The sequence below is a fragment of the Antennarius striatus genome, chromosome 7, assembly GCF_040054535.1.
Source record: "Antennarius striatus isolate MH-2024 chromosome 7, ASM4005453v1, whole genome shotgun sequence".
NCBI classification, from domain to species: Eukaryota; Metazoa; Chordata; class Actinopteri; order Lophiiformes; family Antennariidae; genus Antennarius; species Antennarius striatus.
In genome coordinates, this window is record NC_090782.1 from 225,685 (window position 1) to 247,466 (window position 21,782).

Sequence of the window (21,782 nt, forward strand, 5' to 3'; positions counted from 1 at the left end):
TAAACTCCGTTATTTAGACTGCACTTCTATTGCACCGCTTCAAACAGAGCAAACCTCGCCACACCCTTAAATCAATTAGGCAGGTAAACTACTGATTAGTGCAGCTGGTCAGTACAACATAAAAGTTTTCCCAGTAGATGTCGCCACTCCTCCCAAACAAAGGTAAACGTCAAAACAAACTATTTACAGCATTTTAACAAGACAAAAGAAAACTAAGAAATTCCACTCTGTGGTAATGAACACCTATGGACAGCAACACTGCCACCAAAATTACAAAGATTTGCGATAGCTACAAAACAAACAAATCTTTTCATAATTAACTAAGTAATTTTTCATACACTGGTGATCAACCTACACCATTTCAAATCTGGGAAAAACTTATGAAATGACCTTATTTTATGTTTAGGACGTCTGTTTTTCTTTTTGTTTTGTTTCATTTTTTATTTTTTCATTTCAGTAATTGTTTAGGAATTATTCTCAACTAGTACCACTAATTTATGAACCGGACGCTCAAGATGGTTGCTTAAGGCGTTCGCCTTTCCTTCCTAAATCTCTTTGTCCTATTTGGATTTTAACCTTTCTCACCAGACAATCATCATCCTTATTTATCTCAACAACTGTAGCCAGTTTCCACTCATTCCTCGGAATGTTGTCTTCTTTCAGAATTACTACATCCCCAACTTGCACATTTCTTCTGGGTGCATGCCACTGTTGTCTGAGGCTTATGTTGGTCAAGTATTCCTTGCGCCATCTGCTCCAGAATTGTTCCGTCAAGTACTGAACCCTCCGCCACCTTTTCCTGGCATACAAATCTTCCCTGACGAAATTGCCAGGAGGTGGAAGGGGCATAGAGGTCTTCATTGTGAGTAAATGATTTGGTGTTAAAGGTTCAACACTCTGAGGGTCGTTGATTGTATTTGTGGTGAGTGGCCGATTGTTCACTATCGACGTGGCCTCACAGAAGAATGTTCTCAGTGTGGAGTCATCTAGTCTTCCTGTGGCTTGAGCCAGGACAGAGCTCATCACACTCCTGACTGTCCGTATTTGACGTTCCCAAACGCCTCCCATGTGGCTTGCTTCAGGAACATTCATGTGGAAGTCAAACTGTTTTCTCGCCAGATAGGTAGAAATCCTCTCCTTGTCTAGTTCCATTAGACCTTTCTCCAACTCATTCTTTGCTCCAACAAAATTTGTACCTTGGTCGGAGCGGATCTGTCTCACTGTTCCTCGAATTGTCATAAAGCATCTCAAAGCTTTTAAAAATGCATCAGTAGTGAGATCATCCAACATTTCTATGTGGATGGCTCTGGAGCTCAGGCATGTAAACAACAGACCATATCTCTTGTGATTCTTCCTTCCTTGTTTTGTGTAGAAGGGGCCAAAACAGTCAATTCCGACATATGAGAATGGGGGTGAGGACTCTGTTCGGTCAACAGGCAGATCTGCCATACGTTGAACTTCAGTCGGTCCACGCACCTTTCTGCAAGCGACACAACATTTAATATGCTTGGCCACTACCTTGCTGGCACCTATTATCCAGTATCCGCTGGCCCTGAGTTCCTTCAGTGTCTGCCCTCGGCCTTGGTGCTGTGTTTTCTTGTGATAGTGGTCGGTTATTAGTTGTGTGACAATGCCTTCTTTAGGAAGAATTACTGGATGCTTCAACTCAAATGAAGCAGATGAAGACTTCCTCAACCGGCCTCCAACCCTGAGAAGTCCATTCTCAAGGATAGGATCAAGTTGATACATCCTGTGAGTTTTTGGTAGTTTAGCCAATTTTTGACTGAACCATTTCAGCTCTTCTTCAAAGGGGTGTCTTTGTGCTGCCTTGATAAGTGCAATAGCAGCCATTTTTCTCTCCTCAACACGAATGGGTCCTGATGGGTCTCTTTTTGTCAGTCTTTGAATTCTAACAATAATGTTAAGGGCTTTATCCCAATCAATTAATCTTAACTTGTCTAGGAAGCTGTCTCTCTCCAAGGCATCCTTCTTCAGGGTCTTTACTTCTGGGTCACCCATAAGAAGTTCTGGGGATTCTTGGCTTGTGACAATGTGTCGTTCCCATAAAAACTTAGGTCCAGTGAACCAATTTGAATTAATTAAGTCTGCCACCTTGAGACCTCTAGATGCATGGTCTGCTGGATTTTGACCAGTTTCAATGAAGAACCATTGTCCTAGATCTGTTGGTCTCTTATTCTCTGGACCCGATTAGCAACAAACACATGAAAGCGTCGGGCTTCATTCTTGATATACCCGAGCACGACCTGTGAGTCTGTCCAGAAAAACTCTTGGTCTATCTTAAGTTCAAGCTCTTCTCTCAGGACGCTACTTATTGCAGCAGAAACCGTAGTTGCAGTGAGCTCAAGGCGTGGTGTGGTGACAATGCTTGTGGGGGCCACTCTGGCCTTACCCATGATGAGCGCACAATGTACCCTTTCATCAGTAACAATCCTGACGTATGAACATTGCCCATAACTGTTACTGCTGGCATCTGAAAAATGATGCAACTCAGTTTTTTGGATCGTGCCAAGGTTCTCAGGTATGATGCATCTTGGTATTTGTATATTTTGAAGGTTCTTCAAGTCATTGAGCCATGTTTGCCATTTTGTCTGTAGTTCAGGGGGCAGGGGTTCATCCCAGCCAACACCCCGCTTGCACATCTCCTGAAGCATTATTTTTCTAGTCATAATGTAGGGAGAAAGAAACCCTAATGGGTCATACACGCTTGCAACTGTAGACAGGATTCCTGGTCGTGTTGCTGCCTTCTCATTAATGGAGACATTAAATGAGAATGCATTGGTTTGTACATTCCACTTCACTCCAAGTGCACTCTGCATGGGAACCTCATTGTAGTTCAGATCTATATCCTTTACACTTGCACGTTCAATCTCTGGGATGGCATCCCAGACTTCTTTGATGTTGGACACAAATTTGTGTAAACGCAGTTTTCCTTTGGCGCAAAGTTCTTGTGCTTCATTGACCAGCCTTTTGGCCTCGTCTACTGAATTAACACTGATGAGCCCATCATCAACGTAGAAAATTGTTTGAATGAAGCTAGCTGCCAATGGGTAGTCCTTTTCATGTGTACTGGCAAGATATTTCATGCCATAGTTAGCACATCCTGGAGATAATATGGCTCCGAAAATATGCACTCGCATACGATATTCCTTAGGCTCTTTTTCTGTGTTTCCATTTTCCCACCATAGGAATCTCAGGAAACCCTGATCTTCTTGACTGACATGGAAACGGTGGAACATTTTCTCAACGTCACAGGTGATCGCGATTTGGTGCTCGCAAAATCTACACAGCACTCCTGTCACAGCATTAGTTAAATCAGGTCCTGTGAGTAGGTGATCATTTAGGGAGGTGCCTTCAAACCATGCAGAACAGTCGAAAACAACTCTAATTTTCCCGGGCTTCCTTGGGTGGTAACCCCCATGATGTGGAATATACCAAGTATTACCCTCTTTTGGAGTGTCATGTGCCTCTTCTGCATCACCATCTGCAAGTACACCAGTCATGAATTTCACATAATCTTCTTTGTATTTGAGACTTTTCTCCATTTTCCCTTTTAAATGCTTCAATCGAACTATAGCTGGCTGCTTGTTGTTTGGAAGCTGAGGACGTTTTCTGAAAGGTAGAGGCATTTCAACATGTCCTTTCTTGTTGTGCTGGATTGTCTGATTCAGGAGCTGTAAAAACTGGATGTCTTCTTGAGATACGTTCCTTTCTTTCGGATTTGTATTCAGAAAATTGGTTTCCAATGCCTTGATCACAGATGCAGGAGTTATAGCAGGAAACTCCCAGACAGAGATTCGATGGCAGACCCCTGTTGCATCCTCAACATCCTCCGAGGTAATCCAAGGTTTAATGGATCCTACTATACTCCAGCCTAAATCTGTCTTGACTGCATATGGATCATAATCTCTTCCTGATATCACTTGTCTGGGTTTCAGGGCTCTTGCGCAGTCATAGCCAATCAGGAGTCCTGCAGGACAGTTCAATAGATCTGGCATCTCTTCTGCAATGCCGAGGAGGTGGATCCACTCCTTTGCTGTGTCACGAGTGGGAATACTATTTTGCTCTAGTGGGATATATTCTTGAGTGTATGTGGGTGGTAGTTCAATGTACTCTTGCGAAAGATACCCTCTGACTCTTAGTCCTTTTGCTCTCTGGCAGTCCACTATTGAACCCCTGTCGGTCATTGTTGACAACAAGTTGACAGGTTCTGTGTCTACTTTAATTTTTTCACAGATATCTTGGTCAATAAATGTATTACTGCTTTGTGTGTCTAGTAGTGCATAGACTAAGATTTCTGGGCTGTTTTCTGCTGTACAAGAGATCCACACTGGAACAATCATGGAGGTTCGATCATTGTTGTTCACTCTCACATTGCATAAAACAGTAGAGACACTTTCCTCTTGTGTCGGTGTTTCGGTCATTTCTCCTCGAGGACGTTCTTCATGAAGTGGAGAAGGGTGTCTTTGCCTACAAATATTACAAACGACCCTCTGTCTACAATTTCTGAAGATGTGGCCAACTCTGAGGCAACCAAAGCACATATTATTGTCAATGACAAATGTTTTCCTTTCCTCTAGGGGCATTGCTGCAAATTTCTCACATCTATATATGAAGTGTTCTTGTTGACAGCAAAGGCACTCTACTTGCTTTTTGGGTTTAGTGGCAGGTGAATTGTTTCTTGAACTTTTGTCCCCCTTCGATGCATTTGAAGCCCTTAATGTGGCTTTTGGGCTCTGGGGCACTCTTGTTGATGCCGACAGGACATTTGCTTTTGAGATGCTTCTGTTCCCTTCCGAGTTTTTCATCTGTGTGTTTTAATGCATAAAGCGAGGAGACAGGATTACATGCAATGCGCGCCTCTTCTGCTATGAAGTCTGAAAAATCCTTGAACCCTGGATACGGCTGCCCTTCATCTAGTGCTTTGGTGACAAGCCTGTTCCAGCGTGTTGTTGCCCAATCAGGAAGTTTTAGTAATAATTTTTGGTTTTCTTCATAATCATCTAGAACTCTTAGACTTTGCACACTGTTAATCCTCCATTAAAAAGTGTTTACATTATTTATTTAATTATTTATGTATTTCAAGGTGCTCAGCTGCCATTAAACTCGCGCACCCCCTAGCGGCAGCTCGTGCACCACAAGGGGGTGCGCACGCCACACTTTGGGAATCCCTGTTCTATCCAACACAAACAGAAAGGCCAGGTTTTAAACTTTGTTTTAGGACGGGCCAGCGTGGCGGTGTAGCAGGAGGAGGAAGGTGGAGGTGATGCTGTGTAAAAAGACGATCAGGTTCAGAATGATGGTGGATTTGTGTGTTTACAAAGCAGCTGCTGATCTGGACTCCTCCCAGCAGGTCTGGGGGGTCCAGATAGTTCTCTGTTCTATAGCGAATGAAAAACTATTGTATGCAGTTGTGATTATATGATTGTTTAATATAAGTTATTTTATTTAAAGTCATACCACTCATTAGTCCTTTTTACAGGTAAAAAAAGGAAAGAAAGCAACTAATACAGTTTTTTCAAAAATCACAATCTCTCTAACAGAGCCTCTGTTTTAAGATTGATAAATGTTATAAAGTTAAATGTTTTCTCTGTTCAGGAAACACACACAGTACTGTTGAAAATCCTGCCATTGTTTGTTTTTGAGATAAGAATTCCTTTTCTCATGAATCTCTTGGTTTTTGGGTCAACATGACTGTCTTGTAATTTGGCTTTTGTGAATAAATGTGATTTTAAAAATGTAGTTCTCATCTTTGTTCAGAAAACACACAGTACTATTGAAAATCTCCTCTACGTGAATCTCTTGGATTTTGTGTCAACGTGATTATTTTGTAATTTGACTTTTATGAATAAACGTGATGTTAAAAATCAAATCAAAAATCTCTCCCTCCCTCCCTCCCCCCTACAGGACAGCTGTAGCTCAGTGGGTTCAGGGGAGTTCACCGGCATTAAAGAGCTGGATGACATCAGCCAGGAGACTGCACAGTTGCAAAGGTAATATCAGTTAATAAACGACATGACAGCACTGAAAGTTTTAATTCTGTTGTTTTTTAATGGGCAACTAATTAGGAATTAACGTACTTCAACCAATAAATATTCATTGATTTAATATATGAACTATCCTATAAACACTAGATACAATCAATCTGCAGGAAATGCAGCAGAACCACCAGAAGGTAGCTGTGTGTGTGTGTGTGTGTGTGTGTGTGTGTGTGTGTGTGTGTGTGTGTGTGTGTGTGTGTGTGTGTGTGTGTGTGTGTGTGTGTGTGTGTGTGTGTGTGTGTGTGTGTGTGTGTGTGTGCGCGCGCGCGTGTGTGTCTAAGACTGACAGGAGGAAGAGGGAGGGTGGAAAATGACCCTTGAGAGAGCAGTCTGTCACGTGACACTGGTACTGCTTTGTCATTGGTGGTTTATTACGTGAATTAACCTGATGAAGGTGTGAATTCAGAGCTGTCTCATTTCTCTTGTTTGCTCTGCTAGTGTGCTAAAAGGTTGATGCTGCAGCAGCGAAACACAGTGACTGTACTGGATTCACTTCACACTTGTTAGTATTAATAAAATATAAATTCAAACATTGTTAAGAAATCAGTATCTAATTTGGATGTTTGAATGGACTCAGTCATTAAATGAATTGTGAGGCTGTGCAGGAGTGGCCTCTCCCATCAGGCTTTGTGTCACGTCATGTCCATTTACACACAGTTTGTCAGTATCTGAAATGTAAATCAATTCAACTAATGCACATTTTTAAGTTTGTTTAAGGTTTTCTTTTTAAGTTGAGTAAGGCAAAGGACCCCAACACGTGTTTACCCGTGTGTATGTGTGTGTGTGTGTGTGTGTGTTGGGGGGGGTTGGGATTTGTTACAACATATTGAAACTCAGTACTACCATTAACCATATTTGTAAAATTAACAATAAGGGTGCCCCCCCTTGTATCAGGGGACAATACTATCTTTTCTGTACGATGGTCCGGAGTATAAATCACACCAGCTAAAAAATGCAAAACGAAGAAGAAAAATATGTCACGTTTTTGGGGGGAAATTATAAAATTAGAGAGCAAGAACAGACATTTTATTTTGAAAGGTAAGTTATAGTAATAACCATAGACTAGAGAACAACAGGCTGAATAGGTGTCTGGTGTGTTAACACAATATATTACCGGCTAGTCAGGTAAATATAACGTAAACAACATCTCACTGCAGATCACTGAATCCATCCTCTGTCATCTCTGAACATCTCAGCTAACTCCCCAGGTAGACGGTGTGCTGCTGCTTCTCCTTCCAACTCTTCTGAATCCAGACCGGATGGTTTTGGTTTTCTAGGAAGTCCATGATTTGTTGATCTGTCCACTGACTCATGTGGGCGATGCCAGCGTCACTGTAAAGTGTGATTTCTCATGACCCGTCGTCACTAAATTCACACTTTTTTGCTCCTCCTCAGTGACACTTCAGCCCATGGGAATTTCAGACGTGGCAGGATCTCGCCCATGTTGATAATAAGATCTGCACCGTTGACAGGCCTCTCCTGGCAGCACGTTGTTACCCATTTGGGAAATTGTTTACTTGTACAATAAAAATCTCAGTATCAGACACAGGCCTTGTGAGAAAATAAACGTAAAATGATTGTATAGATTTTAATATGTAAGTCGCACCTGCGTATAAGTCGCAGGAGCAGCAGAACCTATTTGACATCCCACTGATTCTATGGAAGGGAGTTGGTCGGTCAAGAAAGTACAATACCATGAATGCCATTCTCAGGAAGCCAGCCCCGAGTTATCGTGCCTTCATGACTAGACGTTAAGTAGGAAAAGAAGAAGAAGAGAGACTAGATGTTAAGTCCTGCTAGAAAAGGAAATCAGTGTCTCTGTCCAACTTTCCAGCAGAAGCATGAAGTGCTCCTAAACCTCCTGGTAAAGGGCTGTGTGGCCTTGGGTAGAGGCAGTGGACAAACACCAACAGATGACATGGACCTTATACCATCACTGACTGGGGACACTTAACACGTGACTTGATGTGAATGGATTCTCTGCTCTGTGACCTTAGTATCCAACAGAAACGTACAATTTATTTCAAAAGAAGACTTTATGCCACTGACCAATGGTCTACTTCTTCTCCTTAGCCCAGGTTCCAATTTTGCTTCTGGTTTGACTCTAGGAATATGACAATTGTTGTACTTTTCCTGGACACGTCTGTGTTGATGCTGAGACTCCAGCCTCGGTCCATTCCTTGTGAAATCACCTCTAAAGCAGTTTCAGGCGCAAGATCCCTCGTCTGCATTCTGTACCAAAGTGTATTCCAAAGCTTAGCTGTGCAAAGTTGTGGCTTCCACAGTTTGTCTTAAATCAAGTTGATGAAAAGTGACGAATGATGAAAATTCCTTTGCAATAGTACTGAATTTCTAAAATGATTTTAAGTCATAATATTAAAACTAAAATCATTGAATTTCAATAAAAACTGTTTAAAAGTTTATCTTTTCATTATTTTTGTCAGGGAGAAGTACACTATTGAACAAGACATCAGGGACACAGAAGAGGCCATCAGACACAGGAGTTCAGAGGTTCAGGTACGCCCTACAGCTACATTACACTGAGACATCAACACTAACCAGTCCCTCATACCCACTTCCATTCTGGACTTGCAAGTTCCCGTGTCCATGTCATCCTCTGCTAGCCACACAAGTAAAGCTTAATGTGAATGAATGCTAATGTCACTCAGCATGTACAGTACTTCCACTTGCCAGCAGGTGGCATGATAACGCTGAAGTCTGAATGTTTTCCTCGTTGATGGTAACTATTGATTAACTTTGAAACATAATGAAATAAAACAGTCATCAAACATAAAGGGGCGTGTCTGAATTTTGATGAGCAGGAAGTGACATCAGCGCGTCATTCAGGTCAGTGTGGTGGAACACCTCAGTGGAATAAAGTTGGGCTTAGCCTCTACACCCCCCAGGAAAAGAATTCATTCAGCAGAGGTAGAGATGTTACAGTTACATGATGGTACTAGAATACTTTATTATTGTTGTTGTTCTATGTTGTTTCTGGTCAGTCTGAAGGAATAGAACTTTAGTATTTAGAGTGGGGCTGGACGACCCAATCCCCAGACTAAGAGTCTAGTTCTAGGGACATGGAATGTCACCTCACTGGGGGGAAAGGAGTCAGAGCTTGTGAGGGAGGTTGAGAGGTACCGACTATGGTTGTGACCCAAAGGACGAGATCCCGGATACAAGCGGCTGAAATGAGTTTCCTCCGTAGAGTGGGGGGGCTCACCCTTAGAGATAGGGTGAGGAGCTCTGTCACCAGGGAGGAGCTCGGAGTAGAGCCGCTGCTCCTTGCTCAAGGGCGCCTCGGCAGTGCTCTGGAGGTGAGCTGACACCTCCCACTGTCCGCTCACATTCAGACATAGTGGACTGAGCTGCTGCTGCCCCAAAAAACTTTCGACCAATTCAGTTTACGAACAGTCTCTTGGAACCAGTTGTTTCTGGGTTGAGGACTACCAGTACAGGCTGGATATTTCTGCTAGTACTCAACTGCCTGTAAGACAGTGACGGCAGTGGACATAGTGATGCGTGTGCTGCAAAGTAAATGACACAAAGACGCTAAAGAATGATCAATGATCCCCATCTCACTATAACAGGGCTCGGCAACCCAAAATGTTCAAAGAGCCATATTGGACCAAAAACACTCAAATCTGTCTGGAGACACAAAAAACTAGAAAGCAACACAGGTTGTAAGTGTGTATTAGCTGCATTAGCCTACAATCAAAATGAATGAGTCGGCTACGAATACATAATGAGATTCATGATGAAATGTCTATTTTCTCTTTGGAGTTTACGCACCTGCACAACATCCTGTCTGTTCAGTACGGACCACATCACTCCAGTCACCACCTTTAACTGGGTATGCTGGAGGTGGATGGACGTCCTCGGTGTGCTGACTGGGGACGCTGCCTGTCTTTCCTTCACTGTCTGAGAACAAGCATGTCTTTCATTTCTGTTATCATCTCTGGTCTGTTTTCAAAGTCTGAAAATAGGTGCTCTGATATTTTAATGAATGAATCCTTCATGTGATCACCATCTGAACGGTTTTCCAGCTTTATTTTCCTTTGAACTAATTAACTAACCCATTAGGTTTTGAACAAATTAGATTCTAAACTAACTAGCTTTTGTAACTAGGTTTCAAACTAACTACGTTTTAAAATAACTAGGTTTTGAACTAATTAGGTTTCAAACTAATTAGGTTTTAAAACTAAATACCTATTATTTAAACTAACTAGATTTTAAAACTAACACGGTTTTTAAACTATACTTTTTTAAACTAACTAACCCACTAGGTTTTAAGCAAACTAGGCTCTAAACTAACTAGGTTTTGAACTAACTAGGTTTTGAACTAGCTAGTTTTTGAATTAACTAAGTTATTTTAAACTAACCCACTAGGATTTGAACAAACTAACTAGGTTTTAAACTAACTAGCTTTTAAATTAACTACTTTTTTTATATAAGTAACTAGGTTTTGAACTAACTAAACATATTTTTAACTAACCCACTGGGTTTTGAACTAACTAGGTGTTTAGTTATTGTTTAACATAAACAGTGTATTTATGTTATTATTCAATTATTGTTTATGTTTACACTGTTTATGTTTACACTGTTTATGTTTACACTGTTTATGTTTACACTGTATGTTTGCACTTTTACACCAATCCTTTATGTGCTTTCAATTGGTCCTTGGGGACAAATAAAGTTTTTTGAATTTGAATGAACATTTTGTATGAAGTTGACCCTTCCTGACATTGTGTGCACATGAATGGTGAGAACACATGTTTTATGTTTCATCCATTGCCTCCAATGAGATCCAGTTTTATGGGCCGGTTAATAATATCCAGCTAATTCTGATCAAAACATGCTTTAAGATCATTTTCTTCATGCCGAGTCGAGCCGCTGCTCCATTTTGTTCATCCGTTCAACGATCCACACACTTTAAATTCCACCTGACACCTCTTATTTTTTTAAAGACGGTGTTCCATTTTTCATTCTGATTTCTTTTTAAACAGAATATTTGCAGATTTTGTTCAAGGCCCCTGGGCCCAGAAGAGAAAGGAACCTATTTGTTAAAAAGGATTATTTCTAGGCCCTCTTTCTGCTCCATGTCTTTTTAAGGTTCACAGATCAAAGTTCCAGGATTAGAAGTCATGACAGCGTTTGTATTTTACTCAGGACTGGTTCTGTTTAAATGGTACTTACAGAAACCCCTTGGTAATTTAGAAGAAGCAGTCCCCAGATGATGATTTATGTAAGCTTTTGATTTGTAGACATATTAAAGACATATTAAAAAGTTTTTGGTACCCTGTTATTTATGTTTATTATAACATGTATTTCACCATTTTGAATTCAATTCTGTTTTTTTCCTTGAATTTCCAAATGCAATGTAATTATCATCCAAGAATAAAATCAAACCCAATCACCATCAGAGTTGCAAATGGTCTTATCTACAAGTCAGTGATGTGAAGCCTGCCCCAGACCTTCTGAATCGGTGTTAAGACGTGTCTGTCTGGATGTTTCTGCCAGGAAGGCAGACATGGTGGATCTGTTTTATTTGATTTGACTATAGCTTGTTGACATGATGAAGCTCTGCTGTGAATTCACCATCATGTCCTCTGTCAAACTGTTACTGCTATACAGTAATAATAATATTTACCATAGAAACAATAAGAATAGAAAAATGTAATTTGGGTGATACATTAATAGTATTGGAAATGTAGAATCTGTTGGAGACCTAACTTGATGTTTTACACCATAGGAAATGCAGAATGACCTGGACAGGGAGACAGCCAGCCTGCAGGAGCTGGAGGCTCAGAAACAAGATGCGCAGGAACGCTTGGAAGAGATGGACCAACAAAAACACAAGCTGGAGGACATGCTGAATGAAGTGCAGATGAAGTGTCAGGAAGAGTCTCAAATGGTGAGGAAAGGACGTTGGTGGAGTAGAGAGCTTCTGGAAGCAATGCCGATATTCCTGTCTCTGTGATGTATTAGTGGTAATGCAGTCATAAATGATTATAAAATCATTGTAAGATAATAATAAATGGTTTGATATGTAATTGTGGTGTTTTCAATAACTAACAGAATAGTGGAGACTAATCTGTTTTTTCTGCTTTCAGATCTCCACCCTTCAGAGTCACATTCACTCCCAGGAATCAGACTTGCAGAGCCAAGAGGAAGAACTCAGCTGGGCAAAAGCTGACTTTGGACGGTTGCAGCACGAAGAGAACCAGCTGGAGCAGAGCCTGGCAGCTGGCAAGATCCAACTGGAGACCATCGTCAAGTCTCTGAAGACCACACAAGATGAGATCAACCAGGTAGGAAGCTTGCATGTGCATGTGTGTGTCAAACAACAGGGGCCACCATTTTGCTATACTGTACAATTCGGGTCCTGGCATTAACAAGTACAAAGAGACTATTGTTATTGCTCTATAAATCATCATTAACTCACGAGTACCGCTCTGGACATGCTCTATATCTGTCTTGCTGCTGAAACATGTTGTCTGCCCATTTTGGGGTTTGGTGAAGATCTTGTCTTAAGAAAGGCAGGTATGCATTGGAACAGATACACACTCTGGTAGAAAGGTTATTTTAATGGAGTTTATAGGTCAAATTACAGACGTGTTTTGAGAGGTCCTACTTAGTTCCATAACTTTGGCAAAATTAGTCTTATAAACGCTCATAACATTGCCTCCTAGGTATGTAAAAGTATTCTTAGCAATCGTGACATTGTCATCTTAGAATATGCCTGTTCAGGTCAGGTCTGGGTTCAGCACCAGTGTGTGTTCAAAGAATGAGATCAGATGATTACCTGAACATGCTGAATGACCAGGTTATTCCATCAATGGATTATTTCTTCTCCAAAGGCACGGGCATGTTCCAAGATGACAATGTCAGGATTCATTGGGCTAAAATTGTGAGGGAGTCAAGATGAGATCGTTGTTTTGGCCACTAACAATTTTGGTACTGAGGGGATTGAACTTTGTTTCACATCTCAGCTGTTTGTCTCCCATAAAGGGCCACAGAAAGACGCCAACAGCCTCAAGGGTTGTCTTAGAGTAATGAATGAATGTGGGAAAAACATTTCCAGATTAATGTCTCACCTGGATGAGCTGCCGCCTGTGACGTTTCAGAACATGAATGTGTCCAGCCCACTTGAGAAAATGCAGCAGCTGTTTGCTGGGGTGTGTGCTACGCAGCACGTGGTGCAGCTACAGGCCGCTGTTGGTGACAGTCTCAGTTGTCTTACTGTGAAGTTAAATCATCGCCTGTCTGCATTGGGACGTTCTGTGAAGCCAGAGAATCAGGTCGATGTTTTGGATGCACCTGGGGTCGGATGTGCAGGTGTTGCATGCAGGATGGGCGTGCACGGTACATTGCGGTGCCGGACGCTTCTCAAGTGGGACCCTCGGGTTCTGATGCCGGAGAGAGGCGTGCAGCTGGGAACGCCCTGGACGTGGAGATTCCAGTAGGATAAAATCTATGTCATGTTTCCTAAGTGGAGTCACTTTGTGAAAACGGACAACATGGTGCTCCATGGAGTGTTGCTACACAGTCAGGATGGAGGACGGGAGCCCCCGGGCTAAAAAACAAATCCAGCAGTGGCATTGTTGGGATTGGACCTGTGGATAACATCAATGCTGTCAAGTCTTAGATGGTGATTGTGTTCACACCAGATCTTGAAGCTGAAACTTTATCAATGTACCTCAAAGAAAAGCTCAGCTGTGAGCTGACAGGCCAAAACACCAGCAGGGCTCACATCAGATTGGGCTCATTTAAAATAACTTCTGAATGTGAAGATGTTGGAGGTCTGTATAACCCGGAGGTCTGACCTGAAGGAGGATTTGTTCGGTGCTTTTATGAGCCACTCAGGTCCGCAATTATTTGGTTGAGCCCTGCCTGTACTGCGGGGGGGGGGGTCTGCTGTTGCTATGGGCACCCTTTAACTCCGCCATTAAGAGTGTTAGAGTTTAGTCATAACCGTCGTGGCCTGTAGGTGGGACACACGGTCGTGGACGATTATTAGTGACCACATGGGCACATTTAATGCGAGAATGTGGGCCCGTACCACAAATGTTATGTGTGGCAGTGTGTTAGCACGAGTGCTAATTTTCACCACTTATCCATGGGAGATTTTTCTAAAAAACAAGAGAATACAAATAGAAAAACAGTATCACAAGGACTAAAGATAAAATACAATCTGTTAATATTTAGAGCAGCGTTTCAGTACGTTATATAACCTCCAGTACTAAAGTAAACATCATTTAGTAACCAGTCAGAGGCTATACATGTGAGCACAGTTGATTAGATCTGAGCCCTCAGTAGAACACACCACCATCTGTCTATGGTTTTAGAACCGTGGGCAGAGAGTTCCACAGGTTTGCTCCCTTTACTGAGAGGGCAGACTGTCTGAATGAGTTGTTACACCTGGGACAAAACAGTTGCCCCTTACTGAGGCTCGTGTGGTTGCTCTACCAGAGCTCAGGAGTCTATGAATCAGTCCAGAGAACAGGGGTGAAACATGACCATGTAAAAACTTAACCAGTTTGATAGTAGAGAAGAATAAAGTTTTCAAACATGAGAAGGTCGTGTTTTTTTAGGACACCACAAAGGTGCCATCTCATCGGTTTTTGATCCATGATTTTTACAGTTTGAGAGGATGGTGACCATGTTGTAATACTGTGTGATAGGTGTGAGAAAATCATGGCATGCATGTACAGTAGTGCAGTTTTGGCTGATAGGTCCCTTCTAATATGACAGAAACAATTCAGATTTGGTTTAACCTTCTTGCATATTAGTTTTACCAGTTTTTTTCAAATTTTAGGTTTTTATCCAAGATTACACCTAAATATTTTACTTCACTCTTTTCTGCAAGAGTTTTATTTTTGATACGAACCTCAAAGGTATGAGCAGCAGGCCTGCTGCGGATGGAGATGCACATTGAGACTGTTTTCTGTACATTTAAAGTTAGTTGTGACGACTCCAGCCAGTCTGAGATGTTGTCTAATTCCTGTGTCGGCTGCGCAGCTGCCATGCTGGCTGTTTTAGCAGATGCATAGACGACAGTGTCATCAGCACACATCTGGCAGCTAACGCCTGGACAGGTATTCAGAAGGTCCTTTATGTACATAGTAAACAGCAGCGGTCCAAGTAGCGACCCCTGGGGCACTCCCATGTTGTTAGGGAGCAGCGTTGATTTCCCCCCATTGACCCTGACACACTGCTGTGTCCCCCCCAGATATGACTTAAACCACCGTAGAGCTTCTGCTGACATTTTAAAGTGTTTTAACTTAGACAATAAGACTCCATGATGGACAGTGTCCAAGGCCTTTTTGAGGTCCAAGAACACCGTCTCCACAACACGTCCCCTCACCAGTTAGAGGATACTGGTGTTGATCAGCCGCAGCATCTCAACCATTCACCTCCCCCCTTGTAAAACCTGAAAGGGTTGTCACACAGAAACAGTTTGGAAAGACTGAAACCCAGCTGTGATGCTTCCCGAGACACCACCAGTCATGGATGGTCCGCCCTCTGGGGGGTTCTGGGCTATCTTCAGGTCTGAGTCATTGTTCATGTCAGCTTGTGGGTCACTGTTTGCATGGACTGGTGTTTTACCTTACAGGCATAACTAACATGTTGACCCTTTGGATAACCCGGGGGTAGATGAGGAAGCACAGGTGCCCCGGGGGTTGCTTTCTGCATCCCCTTCATCAGCTCAGGTGCAGGTAGCTGACCAGACAGCTCTGGCTGTTGGTGGCGGTGCAGTGAATGGGATGATACCACATATCCTTATCTTGCACCTATATAGCAGAGGGTGCTCTGAGAATCTCTAAATGGTTAGTCTCTGTAAAGCTTTTTCCAGTGGTGACCAAACGCCCGTCTGAAACCCTGATCACCCACTAGACTTGGTTCCGTTCTCACCTGGTTACCTGTTACTGCAACAAGGGGTGACTAAGACAGTCTAGTTGATTCTTTTTTTGCTGTTCTTGATTTACCTTGACCTGGAGGACTGGTGTTGTACACAGACATTAAATGACGAGTTTCAGAGTTTTCAGAGTTGTCTGGGTCCCATTATAAGAACTTTTCAACTTTAACGTCAGAAATGTACAGGTATTTTTTGTCTTGAAACATATCTGAAGTTTAAATGAGTGATTTCTTCTGATGTGATTGATAAATGTATTGGGGTATCATCAGTGTTGCCTGAAGGAAGCATACAGTCTTAAGATGAACAGAATGATAAGAACAGGACTTAAGCCACTTCAATACAGTTCCTTTAAAGACATGATGGTCAGTGATGTTGAATGTGGTACTGAGATCTACCCAGTACCGTAGTATTTCTCTGTCTGATGCACTCTGGTCATCTGTGACTTTCCCATGTGCTGTTTCTATGTTATACTACCCTCTAACTGATGGGAAAACCTCAAGCAGACTGTTGGATGAATTCAACTGGTTGATGATAGCTTTCTCAGTAATCCTACAGTTAAAGGGAAGGTTTGCTGTGGTGTATAGTTGGCTAAGACCTCTGGAACAAAAGTGAGCTTTTAGAAAAGCGGTTTGGTATATTGATAGAGAAGGTAGATGTCTAGCTGCTATAATCCACCACAGAGAGGCCTGTACACTTCCCAATCAGCACTGGACTGTGATGGCTAATTGAATCCTGCTTGAAAACTAATTTTATTTTTTTTGTACTTTTATAACTTTGTTTTTCTGAAATAAAACTTTACTTGCCAGTTAGAGCAAAATTGTGTATATTTTTGTTTTTATGTTCTGCTTGATCTTACATTTTTCTCTTGGCACTTTCTAATAGTTGCACTTGTTTTCAGAAGAATGAATTGATTCATTCATTGATTCACACTTCATCCGCTGTCACGAGCCTATCCCAGCGGAGGGTTTCAGGTAGGGGACACTCTAGGCATGACGCCAGTGCACTGCACACCCACATATAGACAAACAAACACACACACACACACACACACACACACACACACACACACACACACACACACAGGCAATTTGAAGCCGTCCAGTTAACCTGAAGCGCATGTTTCTGGAGTGGGGAGGAAGCTGGAGAACCCGAAGAGAACCCATGCAGACACGGGGAGAACACGCTAACTCCTGTGTGGCGACAGCGCCACCCACTGCGCCCCCAGCAGGCAGTGAGACTCTGCCTGAGGGAGGCCAAGGACAGCTACAGAAGGAAGCTGGAGAACCAGCTTGGGCGCAACCAAGTGCGGGAGGTCTGGAGTGGCATGAGGGCCATCACCGGCTATGGAGAGGGCCGTGGTACAGTGGAGGGGAACGTGGAGAGAGCTGATGAACTTAACAGCTTTTTTAATCGGTTCAGCTCCCTCACCACTCCAGGTACCTGTCCCCAGAGTTCCCCCGGCCCAACTGATCCGACTCCACCTACCTCCTTCTCCCCCTCTCCGTCCGGCTCATCTGCCTTCCCCTCTCCCTCTCCGTCCACCTCGCCCACTTACCTCAGTCCAAACCCAGACCCTTCCCCCACCTCAACTGCCGGACCCCCCGGCTGGAGGGATCAACATGCCACGCCCCCACACACGGCCATCACCATGGAACAGGTGACGTCTGCGTTGAGGAAGCTTAGCCCAAGGAAGGCGGCCGGACCAGACCAGGTCCCCCCTAGACTCCTCAAGGCCTGTGCTGCCGAACTGGGCGGACCCCTACACCAGGTCTTCGACCTCAGTCTCCGGCTGGGGATGGTCCCGTCCTTGTGGAAGACATCCAGCATTGTCCCTGTACCCAAGCGGAGACGCCCCACTGAGCTCAACGACTATCGACCAGTCGCTCTCACCTCGCACGTGATGAAGACCCTAGAGCGACTGGTCCTGGAGCTCATGCGTCCCCAGGTGCAGGGCGTGATGGACCCTCTCCAGTTTGCCTACCGGCCACAAGTTGGGGCTGACGATGCAGTCCTGTACCTCCTCCACCGGGCCCTCTCCTACTTGGATGTCGGGAGTTGTGCAGTGAGGGTGCTCTTTTTCGACTTTTCGAGCGCCTTCAACACCATCCAGCCCCGGCTCCTGCAGGAGAAACTGTCATCCATGGCTGTGGATCCCTACCTCGTGAGCTGGATCACGGACTATCTAATAGACAGACCCCAGTACGTCCGTATGGGGAACTGTGTCATCAGTGGTGACCAGCAATACAGGGGCCCCGCAGGGAATGGTACTCTCCCCCCTTCTCTTCACCCTCTACACAACGGACTTCCAACATAACTCGGGTACGTGCCACATGCAGAAGTTCTCTGATGACACTGCAATTGTGGCAAGTATCAGGGAGGGTGATGAGAGGGAGTACAGGAGAGTGGTGACGGACTTTGTGGAGTGGTATCAGTGGAACGAGCTTCAGCTGAACATCTCCAAAACCAAGGAGATGGTGCTGGATTTCCGGCGGGCACCACCCTCCCCACAGCCAGTAGTCATCGGGGGTAAGGAGGTGGAGGTAGTGGGGACTTATAAGTACCTGGGGCTGCAGCTGGACAGTAGACTGGACTGGTCGCACTGCTTGCAATGCACAAAGGTCAGAGGGATATCGTCCATGTGCAGATTGTAAAGCCCTTTGAGACATTGTTTGTGAATCTGGGCTATATAAAAATAAATAAACTTGAAACTTGAACCTGGACTGTGTATACAAGAAGGGTCAGAGCAGGTTGTACTTCTTGAGGAGGCTGGCCTCCTTCAACGTCAGCTCTAATCTGCTCAGACTGTTCTACCAGTCCATTGTGTCCAGTGTGCTGTCCTACGCCATTGTGTGTTGGGGTGGTGGTGCCAGGAAACGGGACACAGAGAGACTCGACAGGCTCATCCGGAGGGCTAGCTCTGATCGGTCAGGATCTGGACTCGATACAGACTGTCCTAGAGAGGAGGACTATGTCCAGGTTTAGATCGATCCTGGGTAACACCACCCACCCCCTGCACACCACCTTTGTGCCTCGTGCCATCAGAGGGCACAACCACTCTCTCAGAAGGAGGGGGTCTGAAGCCGCAGGGTCATCAAGGTCGGGTGAGAAGGGATAGACGAGGGGGGCCTGGGACGCACTGTGGATGCACTGTGGGACACTTTGTGGGGGTCCTTAGTGTCAGTTTACAGCTCGGTTCATCCACGTGTTACTGATCACACTTCATCTACACCCAATGCTCTTTCTTTTCTTCTTCTCCCATGTCCCTATGCTTCCTTCCTTTTATTCTAGGCTCTTCTGTTTCCTGTTGTCATAATTATGTAACAGCATGTAAATAATGTAACTTATACAGGGTCTTTGGCTGTGCCATTACTTTCTGTCATTGTAATGTGTATTTATTGTATCTCTTGCGAGCAGATGTCACCTGAATTTCCCTTGGGATCATTAAAGTATCTCTATCTATCTATCTATCTATCTATCTATCTATCTATCTATCTATCTATCTATCTATCTATCTATCTATCTATCTATCTATCTATCTATGTCTCTCTACCATCATTCAAATTCAGGGAGGAATTTGTTGATTTGTTTTTTGATTTAAACCGAACCAAAACGGGAGGAACTGTGCCAGTGTTTCACTGACATGCTGTGCTCATCCACAAAAATATCATTCAGCATCGAATCCACACTTGTCCCTCTTTGTCTCTGTATTCTGCAGGCACGTAGTAAATTGTCCCAGATCCAGGACAGCCAGCAAGATGAGTCTAAAGGCACCAAAAAGTACGACAACGCCTTGAACGGAACCCATGGGGGCAGCATGACCAACCTGGCTGACATGGGGGAGGGGTTCGCTGACAGGGAGAATGGAAGATTCCAGGCCATGGTGAAAGCAGCGCAGGTCAGCCTCTCTGCTAGTTTACTGGTCTGTTATGGGATGTGTCTCAGCTGAATGTTATTTGTATTTGCAGCCAACAGTTTCATTAGTTTCGTTAGCTGATATTCACGTTAGCATGTCAACATTAATGTTAGCGTCCCACAATAAACCAAAACATTCAACAGCAATGGAACAGAAATGAACCCAGAAAAATAGAATGATGAAAACGAGTCATTTAAAGCTGGCGTCCCAGAGACGCACCGTCTGACGATCGTTTCTCGTGACGAGATTCACCTGTGTGACTCACCTGTGTGACTCACCTGTGTGACTCACCTGTGTGACTCACCTGTGTGATTCACCTGTGTGACTCACCTGTGTGACTCACCTGTGTGACTCACCTGTGTGACTCACCTGTGTGACTCACCTGTGTGACTCACCTGTGTGACTCACCTGTGTGACTCACCTGTGTGAGTCACCTGTGTGATTCACCTGTATGACTCACCTGTGTGATTCTGTCTGATTAAAATCCACCAATCAGCAACAGGTGTGCTGGTTCTAAGCTGCAGTGAGAGAGGAGTTAGTTCGACCCCCCAGAGAACAAGAAGAGTCCTGTTGGGTTTGTCTGTCTGTTGTTCGAAATCCGAACCTATTTTTCCCATTATAATTAATGTAAATAATTTTAATCCGTTCCAAGTCTAAAAAAACAACTTTTTCTATTTTTTTTTTTTACTATTTTACACCATAAACTGCACTGTATACTGTTTACCATAAATAAAAAGGGTAGAAATAGACAGTGTTTTATTTTAATAAAAGATATCCTATCGAACTTTGAACACGAATGCGCTACGGAGGAAGCATCCTGAGCATTTGAGTTCACTCTGCTCCCGAATGAGTCACATTCAGGTACGCTCGGCTTCTTTCGGTTTTGTCGAGACCTGAATTTTTTGTCAAGTTCAGAGACGTAAAGTTCTCGGATTTTCTGGTCGAAAACCTATTTGGTCGAGAACAGAAGCGTTCGAAAACCGAGGTTTCACTGTAGATCAGTCTCTCCCTCCTTACTGTCCAACCTAGCACTCAAGTTATAATAAGCCCCTTGTTTGGCCTTTGCTACCTCTACCTTCACCTTACGCTGCATCTCCCTGTACTCCTGTCTACCCTCCTCAGTCCTCTCAGTGTCCCACTTCTTCTTAGCTAACCTCTTTCTCTGTATACACTCCTGTACCTCCTCATTCCACCACCAAGTCTCCTTATCTACTTTCCTTCCAGATGACACACCAAGTACTCTCCTACCTGTCTCCCTGATCACATTAGCTGTAGTTGTCCAGTCATCTGGAAGCACCTCCTGACCACCCAGAGCCTGTCTGAACTCCTTCCTAAAAGTCATGCAACACTCTTCCTTTTTCAGCTTCCACCATTTTGTCTTCTGCTCTGTCTTTGTCCTCTTGATCTTCCTCACCACCAGAGTCATCCTACACACCACCATCCTATGCTGTTTGGCTACACTCTCACCTACCACTACTTTACAGTCACTGATCTCCTTCAGGTTACACCGTCTACACCAGATGTAGTCTACCTGTGTGCTCCTACCTCCACTCTTATAGGTCACTCTATGTTCCTGCCTCTTCTGGAAGAAAGTATTCACTACAGCCATTTCCATCCTTTTTGCAAAGTCAACTACCATCTGTCCTTCTGCGTTCCTCTCCTGCGTTCCTCAACCTGCCCATCACCTCCTCATCACCTCTGTTTCCTGCACCAACATGTCCATTGAAGTCTGCTCCAATGACAACTCTCTCACTTCTAGGCATGCTCTGCATCACTTCATCAAAGTCCGACCAGAATTTCTCCTCCTCCAGCTCACATCCTACCTGTGGAGCATACCCACTAACAACATTGAACATCACACCTTCTATTTCTAGCTTCAGACTCATCACTC

General features: G+C 43.7%; 1 protein-coding gene across 4 annotated transcripts in view; it reads left to right on the forward strand.

Moving 5' to 3' along the window:
- The window catches only part of LOC137598592 (epidermal growth factor receptor substrate 15-like 1), a 78,661-nt gene that overhangs the window by 34,464 nt on the left and 22,415 nt on the right, over window positions 1-21,782 (forward strand). For all 4 annotated transcript variants that reach the window (XM_068318914.1, XM_068318916.1, XM_068318915.1 and 1 more), the window contains exons 13-17: window positions 5,926-6,011; window positions 8,504-8,576; window positions 11,812-11,973; window positions 12,173-12,370; window positions 19,694-19,873. In XM_068318914.1, coding sequence (XP_068175015.1) covers window positions 5,926-6,011; window positions 8,504-8,576; window positions 11,812-11,973; window positions 12,173-12,370; window positions 19,694-19,873 — 699 coding nt within the window. The remainder of the gene's footprint in view (window positions 1-5,925; window positions 6,012-8,503; window positions 8,577-11,811; window positions 11,974-12,172; window positions 12,371-19,693; window positions 19,874-21,782) is intronic.